Source organism: Furipterus horrens, unplaced genomic scaffold (assembly GCF_987537825.1).
Source record: "Furipterus horrens unplaced genomic scaffold, mFurHor1.1.pri manual_scaffold_17, whole genome shotgun sequence".
Taxonomy (NCBI): domain Eukaryota; kingdom Metazoa; phylum Chordata; class Mammalia; order Chiroptera; family Furipteridae; genus Furipterus; species Furipterus horrens.
The window spans coordinates 72,076,557-72,090,092 of NW_028327187.1; the positions used below are offsets into that span (position 1 = coordinate 72,076,557).

General features: G+C 42.5%; 1 protein-coding gene across 8 annotated transcripts in view; it reads left to right on the forward strand.

The window, feature by feature from the left end:
- The window catches only part of MTMR1 (myotubularin related protein 1), a 100,334-nt gene that overhangs the window by 80,165 nt on the left and 6,633 nt on the right, over positions 1 to 13,536 (forward strand). For 7 of the 8 annotated variants that reach the window (XM_090264678.1, XM_090264670.1, XM_090264677.1 and 4 more), the window contains 2 exons: positions 5,936 to 6,049; positions 11,924 to 12,100. In XM_090264678.1, coding sequence (XP_090120804.1) covers positions 5,936 to 6,049; positions 11,924 to 12,100 — 291 coding nt within the window. The remainder of the gene's footprint in view (positions 1 to 5,935; positions 6,050 to 11,923; positions 12,101 to 13,536) is intronic. The other variant, XM_090264675.1, reaches the window with a different exon arrangement.

The window sequence follows — 13,536 nt, forward strand, 5'->3', positions numbered from 1 at the left end:
GTGAGGGGGGCATTGTTAAATAGAGAGAGAAGTAGGACAGAGACAGGTCCAGAGAGGCTAAAGAGGGGCAGAGAGACGGGGTGGAGGGGGGAGATAGAGAGCAGAGAAAGAAGCAAAGAGAGGGGAAAGAGAGGCACAACGGGGAAGCAAAGATGAAAAGAGAGGGAAAGAGGCAGAGAGAGGAGGGAGCAGAGGCAGAAAGGGGGAGACAGAAAGAGGGGGAGGGGGCATGAAGCAGAGAAAGTAGAGGTAGAGGGGGGCCAGGCAGAGAGAGGACAAGAAGAGGCAGAGAGAGAGTGGGAGAGGCAAAGGGGGGAGGTCAGAGGGAGGTAGAGAAAGGGGAAGAAAAGAGGGGAGAAGCAGAGGGGTGGAAAAGCAGAGAGAGAAGGGGAGAAACATAGAGGGAGTTTGAGGCAGAGATGGAGGAACGGGGCAGATAGAGAGGAAGGAGGGGCAGAGAGGCAGACAGAGGTTGACAGGGAGAGAGGGACAAGGAAGGACAGAGTGGGAGGAGAAGAGAGAGGGTAGAGGGGAAGAGATGAGGTGAAGAGGGGGAGGAGCAGAGATGAGGGCAGAGTGAGGGGACCAGAGGGAGAGAGAAGGGTGCCTGAGAGGGAGAGAGGTGGGGGCCAGAGGGAGAGGGGGTGGCAGAGGGAGAGAAGGGCCAGCGGGAGAGAGGGAGGTCCAGAGGGAAAGAACAGTTTGCCAGAGAGAGAAGGAAGGCAAGTTGCTTTAGAGGGCAGGGAATAAAGGTGGGACAGAGTGAGGAGGGGTCAGGGAGAGGCCAGGTAAGAGGATGGCAGAGAGAAGTAGAGTAAGGGGCAGGGGGAGAGACAGAGATAGAGGTAGAGGTAGAGACAGGGGCAGAGAGGGGCAGGGGGGCAGGCCAGAGGGATGGTGGCAGAAAGGCAGAGAATGGGGGGGGCGGCGCAGAGAGGGCGATGAGAGAGAGAGAGATTGAGAGAATGAGAGAAATGCAGACAGGGAGGAGCAGAGAGAGCACAGTAAGGGCAGAAAGATGCAGAGAAGGGGACACAGAGAAATGTGCAGAGAGAGACAAGGCAGAGAGTAGGGGGATAAAGAGGTGTCAGATAGAAGGTTTAAAGAGAGAAGGGGCAGAGGGAGGCAGAAAGAGGCAGTGAGAGAGAAAGGCAGACAGGGAGGGGAAGAGAGAGAAGGGCCAAAAGAGGCAGAGAGGGCACAGAGAAATGTGCAGAGTGGGGGGTAGAGAGAGGGGGGGACAGGTGGAGAGAAGAGAAAGCCAGGCATGGAGAGAGGGTGGGTGGCAGAAAAAGGCAGAGATGGAGGCAGAGAGAAGAGAGTGGCAGAGAGCGGCAGAGATAGAGACGGGCAGAGATGGGCAAGGGTTCAGAGAGAGACACAGGGAGAGAGGTGGGCAGAAAGAGAAGAGGGGTGGTGGAGAGAAGAGGGGTGACAGATGGAGAAAGAATAGGGCAGAGGAGAGCAGAGAGAGGAGGGCAGAGAATGGGAGTGGTAGAGAGAGGGAAAGAGGCAGAGAGAGTGGGTGGCAGATGGAGTGGGGGCAGAGTGAGGGGTGGCTGAGAAAGGGAGAGCAGAAAGGGGAGAGGCAGAGCAAGAGAGAGAAGGGGTGACTAAGGGGGGAACTAAAAGGAAGAGAGTTAGAGGGGGTCAGAGAGAGAAGTGGGGACAGAGGAGGGGAGAAGTAGAGCAAGACAGAAATGGGGACAGAGGAGGGGCGGCAGAGAGAAAGGTGCAGAAGGGGTGAGAGGTGGGAGAGTTAGAGGGGGAGCAGAGAGAGGCAGGTGCCGAGAGAGAGGGCAGAGGGGGACAGAGAGGGAGGTGGCAGAAATAGGGCAGAAAAAGAGGAGGGCAGAAAGAGCAAAGAGTGAGAAAGAGAGGGACAGAGGTGAGAGTGAGGGGTGTGGTCAGAGAGGGGGGTCAAAGGAGGGGCAGAGGGGTTGTACACTCTGCCTCCTCCCCTGGGAACTAGTTGGAGATGCAGATTGTCAGGGTTGCCCCAGACCGGCTGACATGGTGGGGAGAGCATCCAGCACTGTTTCACAAGCTCTCCAGAGGATTCTTCCCTAGACCAGTGCAGCTCAAATTTATGGGAACACAGAAATCCCTTGGGGATTATATTAAAAATCTAGATTCTGATCCGTGGGTCTGGGGCAGAGCAAGAGTGCATTTCTAACAAGCACCCAGGTCATGCTGCTGGTCCACAGATCACACTTTAAGTAGCAAGGGTCTAGAGATCATAGACATACCTTCAGAAATAAGGAAAAAGGGTGGGTGTGGGGGGTGCGGATCTGAGCAGCCAAAGTAAATTCTCAGAATCCTTGGGCCTCCCTTAGAACTCACTCTTAATTTTAGACCAGCTGCCCCAAGCTGAATGGGTTCAGCAGTCACCTGAGTGCCAGGTCACAGCTGACTGAAAGCAGCAAAGTAGAATGTTGGGGTAAGAGTGGTGGTCTCAGAGGTAGGCACCCTGGTATGAGTGACAGGCAACAGCAAACATACTCAGAAGGCTAGCTAGAGTTTTTTGTGTGCCATGCACTTCTTGCTATTCATATTGGTGCCAAGTCAGTAAAAGAAAATAAATGATGGTTACATTCAGGTTAATACAAGAAAGTATACAATCCATCTTAGAAAAATTGCATAAAAAGTTTGAACACAAAAATAATTCTGATGCTTCTGAAGGGATAAGCACCATTTTGTGGATGTAAAGTTGCTTATGCCTCCCCAATGCCTAGGTAAATGTGTGATTTTAACATCTTCAATCTGACTACCACTTACCTTGATTAGTACCTGTTTTCATGTCTGATCGGTATCATTTCTGTAATGTTTACTCGTTTTCAAGAAAGAAAATAAGGGGTTTGGCCCTGGCTGGTGTGGCTCAATGGATTGAGCGTCAGCCAGCCTGCGAACCAGAGGGTTGCTGGTTCGATTCCCAGTCAGGGCACATGCCTGGGTTGAAGGCCAGGTCCCCAGTTGGGGGTGCACGAGAGGCAACCACACATGATGTTTCTCTCCATCTCTTCCTCCCTCCCTTCCCCTCTCTAAAAATAAATAAAATATTTAAGAAAAAAAGAAAATAAGTGGTTTGGATTAGAAGATTTAAGATGTCTTTCACACCTCTAAGACTGTGCATGAAATGTGTATAATTATCTTTAAATGATGTTGTTAATGCAGAAACATATTTAAATATCAGTTAAGTCACAAGTGAATGAGATGTAGCTTAGTAGAAAAGATGGGTTAATATAACATGACTAACTTATTTTTAGTTTTTTTGCTGCTAAATCAAATTAGCTAACTCAGTGTACAGTTGTCAGACATCTCAGAATAAAATGAACTAATCCCTGTACATAAATTGATATAAAAAGAACTAAAGGGTAAAGTGACTGAGGGACCCTACAAAATAATCTCAAAGCCATTCTACAATAGCCATACTTTAATAAAGTCTACCTTTTGGATAGGTTTAATAAGTTGTTGATATTTTTGTCCCTCAAGAGGTGCAGAACTGCATTATGAATTTCTGTGGAGTGTTTGAGACCATATTTTTAGGTAAATAGTAGTTTCTGTAAGAACGGTGTCGCTCAGAGAACCATGAGAACGCAGCGAAGAGAAGAAAAGAAGTTTATTGAGGGAAATTAGCAAGCAGGGAGGAAGCTGTGCTGCGAATGGCCTGACTCCAGAGTCCTAGGGAAGGAGGGGGCTGTTTTATAGGGGAAGGAAAAAATGCACTATTGAATTCAGTCGTTATCATGCAGGTGCAAGTCTAGGGGCTGATCAAGGCTGAATGGAGCTCGGCTTGACACTCCCCACTATCAGGGGGAACTCCCAGACAGCTGCTAGCAGGCGGTGGGAGGGGGGAACGGCGTGGGAACTGACGCTGTCAGTTTCCAGAAGAGGCCAAAACAAACTATGCATCACAGAGATTTCATCTTTCATTTTGTATTACTCTGCCTATTGATACTTAACCTAATTAAATGTTTTCTGGGTTGAATTTAATGCCACAGTGCCCTTTGAATGTGAATAGCAGTTAGTTGAGTAGATGGAGCCCTTGTGTTCCAGTGTCCTGACCACCACCCACCCTCACCTGGTGCCCATTAGGTCAGAATAAGGCTTAGAGTCAGTGGTGCTAGAATGCACCCAACCAAGCTCCCAGGTCCAGAATGCAGACTTAGAAATCAACACTTCAAAAATATGTCAGTAAAAGCCTTGCTGTCTTGTTAATAAACATTTTTTAATGTTTGAAAATAATTTTCCATTCTTATTGATTTAATAAGGTTTCAATATACATAAATGTTATACGTTTGCTTAAAACTAATACATTTTGTGGTGCCAATAATTTGTGAATAGGGCATAACTAAGGTGCATAGAAAAATACCGGGAAAGTGGACATAATATGCTTTGCTTTTAAAAGCCATTTGGAATGTGAGGCCATTGTCAGAGTTGTAAGAGGAAATCTTAAAGGCTTTGAGAGATTAACCAATAGCTATCTTCAGCATTTCAGCCAGACATAGTTGATTTAGTTGATCATTGATTTAGTTCATCTGTTTAAGAACAAGAATGTTAGAAGGAACAATCACCACAGCTAGTTTCCAGAGGTTTCTGAAGATTTGGTATTCTGATGGGGCTTCTTAGAACAGAGTTGTGTGTTTCTATGAGAGCAGTCCTTAAGGTGGAGAAAAAAGCTGACCTTAATTCAAAGTAGCTAAGCAGAATTCGTTAAATTGGATAATATAATATCCTGGTGAGGAAAATAATTTCATTTGGAGTTTGGGCAGTCTTGGATTGGCTGTTGTTTCTCATTGAGAAGCTTGTCCCTAGTTTAATAAAATAATAACTCTAAGCTAAAAAATAAATTTGTCTGTCAGTGACCCTGGTTGTCACTCTAGGGATGACGGGAGTAGTCATGATAGTGTGCAAACATCACTCTGGGGACTGGGTCTTTAAAGTAAACTGACAAATAAAAACATGCTGGGTAGTTCTATTTGGTTTTGTTCTAACTGGTTTTGTTTCATTGAGTAGGTGATGAATATTTTACTATGTTTTAATATTAGAATTCTGGCAACAGGGTAGGACCGCAGTACATGCCTGCTGCTAGGATCATTATTATCATTTCCAGATGTCTCCTTGTGGCTACTAAATGTCAGCTACTGGCTAGAACCTCCCGGCAATGCAAAAGTTTGTTAGAATTCTCCAAACCCCATTAAGAATTAGTAACAACAACAACAATTGAGATGATTGTGTGATTTTCTTTCTTATTCTGTTAATAAGGTGAATTTCACTAATGGATTTTTGTAACATTATTGATTTTCAAATGTTAAACCACCCTTTCCTTCCTGAGATCACCCCAACTTGGTACCCTTTTTATGTATTTCCATGTTCAATTTGCTTATATATTTGGGCGTGTATGTTCATGTTGTCTCTGTGGGAAGGTTTTTAATTATGAGTTGTTTCTTTCATATATATAAACTTTCTGGTTTTCCTTGAGTCACTTCTGGTGTATGCTATGCATGCAATCCCCCCTCCATTCTCCATAGCTTAGAACGTGCCTCCAGGCAAAGCTGGGAGAATAGTAGGGGTCCCCTATTTGATTCCTTTCTCTTGGAAGTTATAGTCCCATGCTGCCAGTTGTCATTTTCTGAAAATATATATTTTGTCCAGCTTTCTAGTTGTTTCTGGCAGAAGGATGAATGTGGGCTTTGTCCTACCATTATGGTGAGAAATGGGAGCTCCATAAGCTTTTTGAGGCATTGAAGAGTACAATTTTTATTGCTTCTGGTTCAGCCAGATCTGGACTTGAAACTGTAGTTATGTGGGCTCCATGTTCCTTTTAAGCTTTTTCTATATTATAGGTTGCAGATTAGCTATCTTTTCACAAAAATATTAGTACCACTCTGTCTTAGGCATTGAACTTTTAACCTTATTTCTCTCTCCATTTAAGTTTCCTTCAGCGTTCGAATTTAATGAACTATTCTTGATTACAATCTTGGATCACCTTTATAGCTGTCTCTTTGGAACTTTCTTGAGCAACTGTGAACAGCAGCTAGTCAAAGAGGTAAGTGCATTATATCCAGTCCATAGCTTTCCCAGTTGCTCAGTTGCCTTTCCCATTAACTGCTGCTGTAGAAGGGGACTGAATGGAGAGGGGACTCCCGTGTAGCTCTGTTGTTGTCTGTAAATGGAGGGGTTGCATTAGATGCCTACCTGGGTTCACCAGCCCCAGCACAGGTATCTAATCTTCCAGTTTGTCTGAAATAAGCCCCTTACTTTCTGGGGGCTGGGGGTTGGGATGCAGCAAGCCCACAACTCTCTGAGGTCTGTAGGGTCAGTACTAGATCCTGGACCCTCAAAACTCCAAGTTCATGTACTTTCCACTGCACTGACTCCATTCTCTGTGTTGTTGGGCAGAAGGTACTTGGAGACCTAGGAAAATGAAGTCTGTAGATAAGCACCAAACCTCCCTATGGATAACAAGCTAAATTTTCTTTTCCATCAAGCTGGTAAAGCAGCAGCTACCAAGTCTCTCAGAGTTACATCTCACCTCTTCCTTTTCTCCTCACTTTGGTATAAAAGAAAGAAATGACCAAAAGTGAGGAAATGTTATGGAAAGGGAGCTTAAAGAGTATCCTCTGAGTAATAGAAGAGAACTGCCATCGGCAGGTGAAATGTATTGGATAGGCCAAAAAGTTCATTTGTTTTTTTCCCGTAAGATGGCTCTAGTAGTGCTTAGCTGTCTTTAACTTCACTTGAAATAAATGTTAGCTTGTGTTGTGACAGTTGTCATTTCAGCGTGCATTAAAAAAACTTATCAAAATTGGAAAGTTTTTGTGTAGCCACTTAAATATTGAAGATGGAAGAAAATACACAGCATTTGTGGCATATTTCAAGACAGGTAAAAACACAACTGAAACGCAAAAAAAATTTTGTGCAATATATGGAGAAGGTGCTGTGACTAATCGAACGTGTCAAAAGTGGTTTGAGAAGTTTTGTGCCAATCAAATCGAGATATTAATTGAGAACAATCATTGTTATACTCCATGGGAAACAGTTGACATATTCAAAATATCCAAATCAATGAAGTTATTCGTGAAAATGAAAAAAAGTGTCTTGTTTTATGCAAAACAACTAAATAGACTTTTTGGCCAACTCAATATTAGAACATTACAGAATTTAGGAGAAAACAGTAGGTCACCAGCACCCACCTCTCTCTTTCTCAGCAGTCTTCTCACTGTTGACCTCTCCCTCATTCCATGCTGCTCTCCTCCAGCTCACTGGCCTCCCCGTCCAGCCTCTTCCCTTTTTTTTTAACGTATATTTTATTGATTATATTGTTACAATAGTTCCAATTTTTCCCCTTTGCTCCCCTCTTCCCAGCGCCACCCCTCCCCAAGCAATCCCCCCCCAGTCCCTGCTCATGGGTCGTATATACAAGTTCTCCAACTTCAACCTTTCCTATATTATTCTTTTTTAAAAATTAATTAATTAAAAATTAATTATTTTTTTAACAATAAAAAATAACAATCCCCCCCCTCTCAGACTTAAGACCCTTTATAATCTTATAAAGGACAATGGGTGAAGGTCTCATGCTCCTCTAGCTGCTTCAAGCTGGACATGGTCATCGTCCTACCTACCTTTGGGTCCAGAAATCCCTAATAAGAATGGGGGTGTGGAGGGGAGGGTGGCCTTCCCACATGGGGAAGGATCGTGCAGACTCCAGGTCAGTTGGCTGTTCCCGGACAACAGTGTGCTTGGTGTAACAGCCTGGCATCCTTGTTGTATTCTGGGGGCAACAGATTTGGCAACAGGTTGAAAAGGCATCATTCAATACATAACCACTAGATGACAAAAGGCAGGGATTAATTTTTCAATGTCCCACATTAGGGAAAAAAAGGGCTTCTTTGGAGGAAAGTGTGCCAGGCACATCTCACCTGTCCAAAACCCTTTTGCTCATTATACTTAGTTTGGACTGAGGGAAATATTTTAGGTTTCCCCCCTCTCAGACCTCTGGGCCCTTTCTGTTATTAGGATAGAAAAGAGGAACCAGTTTTAAAGTGAAGCCCACAGACCACCCCATTCTTCACCAACCCAGCCACTTAGTTCAGCCAAACCGTTGATTCTCAGGAGGCAGCGATGCAGACAGGATTAAGTGAGGCCTGTATGTACAGACAATCACTCAGGTAATGAGATAATAAGCTTATTCCCCCTGAAAACAGAAAATAGATGTTAATTTATGCAACATAACCCACAAACAAGTCTCTAAATCTGTAAGACTGTCTTATTGGAAAGACATCCTGTTGCAAGGCATTTGACATTTTTCTTGCCTGTAAATTAACATCTTTGATGATGCCACAGACCTAGTTTAACTTTCAAATGAAAACAAACTTCAAATGAAAACAAACTTTAAAAGCAGCTAGCTGCACTACTTTATAGTCTACCACTGATTTTCCTTGAATCACGATTTTTCTCCTAAGATTACCCTCCTTGTCATTAAAGGGACTGCATTAAGTCCATTTTTAATTTATCCTGTTCATTTGCATAAACACAACAAGAGCAGCAAATGATCACTTATGATCTTTAGTTCTGCTTTGCTGGAACTTGCACAAGGAACATTTAGGGTGACCTTCAGTCTGCCCTTCAGGGCACAGAAGCTGAGCCACATACCTGCCATTCAGCCTTGCCTGTAAACACCTGTCTTTTCCAAGTCCTTCAGGTTTTCCATTGTGCCTTAAGGTCCCTTCTAGCCATCTTTCAGGAAAACAACCTCCATTCCTTCCCTGGAAAGATTGCCATGGACTGCACAACCAACCCAGGTACCAGCAGCCTCTTCCCTTTTAACCCATCTTCTATTCCATTGGAGTTATGTGGGACCAGCATGGCTTCTCTTCTCACTCCAAACTCTCTGTTCTTTCTCTAGGTGACTTCATCTGTCCCAGATCTCTAAATGCCATCCAGCTTCTCCCCAGCTCTTTTGCCTCTCAGTAAATGGCACCTCTGTCCATTGAGATGCTGAGGCCAAATACATAGAGGCCATCTTCAATTCCTGTCTCACCTTCACAGCAGCTGCCACATCCAGTCCATCAATGAGTACTGCTGACCCTGTTCCCCAAATACCTTCTTAATCTGGCCACGTCTCACTGCTTTACAGCTATAAGTGCAGTTCAAACCCCGCCATCTAAGACCTGAACTAAGGCAGCTATCCAGGAACAGACATCGCTCCCATCATTTCTGATCTCCAACAGTCCACTTTAAACATAGCAACCAGGGCAGCATTACCAAAATTTAGTCCTGTCATATGCCTCTTCCCTGCTTGAAACCTCCCTGTGACTTCCCACTGTGAGCAGGATAAATCCACATTCCTGTGGGCTCCATGTGATGGAGCTGTTTGATAAAAAGAAAAAAATCAGTGAATTCTATGGTATGCAACTTATATCTCAATAAAGTCATTTTTTTAAAAAATCAACAGAACGAAGTTCATATGTAGAATATGTAGAATTTAAACCCTATGTTATTACCTTTTTATTTGCCATAATGCACTCTTAAACTCTCTTGACATATAATTTACATACCACACAATTCACCCTTTAAAAGTATAAACATATCAGTGATTTTTAGTATACTGTGTGTAACCATCACCATCTTTCACAAAATTTTCATCACCCTCAAAAGAAACCCTAGACCCATTAAAATTACTTCCCATGCCCCAAGGTGTCCCCTGCCCCTGGCAAACACTGGTCTATTTTTCATGTCTATGGATTGACCTCTTCTGGACATCCCATATAAATGGAATCATAAAATATTTGTCCTTCTGTGACTGGTTTATTTCATTTAATATGTGTTCAAGGTTTATCCGTGTTGCAGTATGTGTCAGTACTTCATTCCTTTTTATGGTGGAACAATATTCCATTTTATGAAGAGACCACAGTTTGTTTATTCATTCAGCAGATGGATTTTGAGGGTTGTTTTCACTTTATGCTATTAAGAATAATGCTGCTGTGAACACTCATGTATATGATTTTGTGCGGATATATGCTTTTATTTCTCTTGGGTAGATTGCAACATTTTACATTCTCACCAACAATGTCTAAGCGTTCCATTTTCTCCACATCCTTGCAGACATCATGTCTTTTTTATTGTAGCCAACCCACTGGGTGTGAAGTGGGATCTCATTGTGGTTTTGATGTGCATTTCCCTGATGACTAATGATGCTGAGCATCTTTTCATGTGCTTATTGGACATCTATCAGGGTATCTTCTGTGGACAAATGTTTATTCAGATACTTTCCCTATTTTTAGTTGCGTTGTCTTTTTCTTATTGAGTTATAAGAGTTCTTATGTATTCTCTCTGTAAGTCCTGTATCAGATATAATTTGCAAAAATTTTCTCCCATTCTGTGTTGTCTTTACATTTTTGATGGTGTCATCTGAAACAAGTCTCTAATTTTGATAGAATCCAGTTTACTTTTTCTGTTGTTGCTTACACTTTTGGTGTCATATCTAAGAAATTATCTAACTCAAACTCATGAAGATTTGGGCCTGTGGTTTTTTTCTATGAGTTTTATACTTCTAGCTCTTAAATTTAGGTCTATAATCCATTTTTGAATTATTTATTGTATATATTGTGTAGTAAGGGACCAATTTCATTCTTTTGCATATAATTATCCAGTTGTTCCATCACCAGTTATTGCGAAGACCATCATTTTTCCCCATTTTCTTGGCTTTCTTGTTGAAAATCAGTTGACTGTAAATGTGAGGGTTTCTTTCTATATTCTTTTCTATTCCATTGCTCCACATGTATATCCATTGTGTGCCAGCAAAACCTGTATTGATTACTATAGCTTTGTAGTAAGTTTTGAAATTGGAAAGTTGAGACCACCAACTTTTTTTCAAGATTGTTTTGGCTATTTGAGGGTCCCTTGAGTTATTGCTGGTGTTTCTCTTATAAATACAAAATATGAAAAAAGTCCACCTTGGAAGGGTAGCTCAGTTGGTTAGAGCGCCATCCCAATACATTAAGGGTGTGGGTTCAATCCCGGGTCAGGGCACATAAATAAATGGAACAACAAATTGATGTCCCTCCCCCACCTTTCTCCTTCTCCATCTCCTTCTCCCTCCCTCCCTCCATCCCACTCTCTCATCCTCTCTCTCTAAAAATCAATAAATAAAATTTAAAAATATGAAAAGATCCTAATTGAATTTTCTGAGTCTGGAGACCTTTTGAGGAAGTCAGCTGTCTTGGGAACAGCAGAATGGTAGAAAACGTTCTTGGCCTCACTGTTTTCTTTTTGATTCTCTCACTGTTCCTGATCCATGTTTAATGTTTACCTGCCCTGTCCTGCCATGCCTGTGGGTTTGGATAGTTTCATTGACATGAGCAATATAAATGATTATAGCATTTCTAAACAGTGCACTGTAAAGTCAAGAGGTGGGGAGATATAATTTAATGATATATTTACTTCTCTATTTAAGGCTTCTCCAGCCTCCCACCCTGGCACTTTTTTTCACTAGATAGCCATGGTTTTACAATGAAAGGAATCTTATCTGTAAATTTTATCCACAGTCCTTAATATTAAGAGTCACAAAAGCAAACTGCAAACCAGAGTTTAAAATGTATTTGTTATTGATGAGCCCCCTCATTCTGTGTTCGTTAGAAAGTTCTCATTCTGCCTTCATGCAGACACAGTTGCCAGATGTTACCTAACTCAGCAATATGTTTTTGTAGGACAGTAATCAGTGTGTATATTCATGTCACCCCTTGAATGAGGCAATGTATGACAGAAGGATGGCTGTGGGGCTTAGAAAATATTTCTGAATTTTTCACTCTTTGAACTTGCTTCATTTGTTATGCAAATCCTTTTCTTTATGTAATACAAATTCTTGAGAATATAAAGAAAAGCTGAATTTATTTCAGTGTATTCCTCTTTTGTTTTTCAGGATGTACACACAAAGACTATTTCCTTATGGTCTTATATCAATAGCCAGCTCGATGAATTTTCTAATCCCTTCTTTGTGAATTATGAAGACCACGTCTTATATCCTGTTGCTAGTCTGAGTCATTTGGAATTATGGGTAAATTATTATGTGCGATGGAATCCACGAATGAGGCCTCAGGTATCTTTTTTTACCTTCTTTTCAAAAGAGCATGTCTTTCTGTTCAAGTAAGGATGGTGTTACAGTAATGGGTGCATGCTAGCTGTTAGTACATTATACTGAAGGCCCTTTGCCATTGCCTCTCAGGGTTCAACTCTTTATGTTCATGTTCCAACAGTTTCCTTCCACACACCAACCCAGATGCCCTTTGCTGGGTTAGAGGTAAAAACCTTAGCTTCTGTCTTCTACTACTAATGGCACATGGATGAAGTATTATCAGCTACCATATTTGACTCAGTCTTTCTAGGAACTTGACTCAGAGGTTATATGTGGGTAGTAGTACCAATTATGCAGGGTACCATGTGTGGTGTCAGTGGGAGGATATTTGAAAACTGTATTGTGGTGCCAGTTTCTAGATTCTCATAGTACAACAGAAAGGGGGCCTGTGCTATGTCACAGAACATGTACCTCTTGAAGAATGGGAAAAGCTTCCTCTCCTGCCACTTGTTTTTATTTTAACATTTTCTGAAATTGAAAACATATTAGAGAACAGTGCACAATCAAGACCAGGCAGCTGAGCTGTGGTCACTCTTGGTGTTCAGTGGGTGATCTTGGGCTGTGGCTCCGGTACTACCAGTTAGTGTTCCTGAGGTCCTCCCCCAAGCCTCTGTTCTACATGGTCTTGCCACACCCCCAATCTTCACATGGGTACCCAGTGTTCAGGGTGAGGAGCTGACTGATGGAGGCAGCACTCACCTCTGTGGTCAGATTACTTTCTGCCAAAGTTGGTTTTATTTTTTTGAGTTTAATATTCTTAGGGTTTCCTGGCAGTCCACCTGGAATATGTTTCCAGGGCTTTGTTTAACATCATCACTTCCGTTGACCACAGATACACAAATCTGCCTTTCTTCTCTGCCCTCTTCCTTCTCACTCCTTCCCTCTCATTCAGTGTCTTTACAGTCTCTAAGGCATGTTTCAACAAAGCACATCAGGCTGGACAGCTTAAGCAACAGAAATATATTGTATCCCAGTTCTGGAGGCTGGAAGTCTGAGATCAAGGTGCCAGCAAGGTTGGTTCCTTCTGAGGTCTGTGAGGGAAGTATCTGCTCCAGGCCTCTCTCCTTGACTTGTAGATGGCCATCTTCTCCCTGTGTCTCTTCACATCATTTTCTCTTTATGTGTGTTTCTGTGTCCAAATTTCCCCCCCTTTTTAAGGATACTAGTCATGTCAGATTAGGGCTTACCCTAGTGATTTCACTTTAAGTTGATCACCTCTGTAAAAAACTCCTTCTCCAAATACAGTCATAATCTGTTGTACGGAGGATTAGAACTTCCACATGTGAATGGGGGGCTATAATTCAACGCATAACAATCCGCAACTCCCACTAGCCATGGGGAAGACCAAATTGCTCATTTTCCTTTTCATTTGTTCTGGCACTTGAACTTCGAAGGTACCA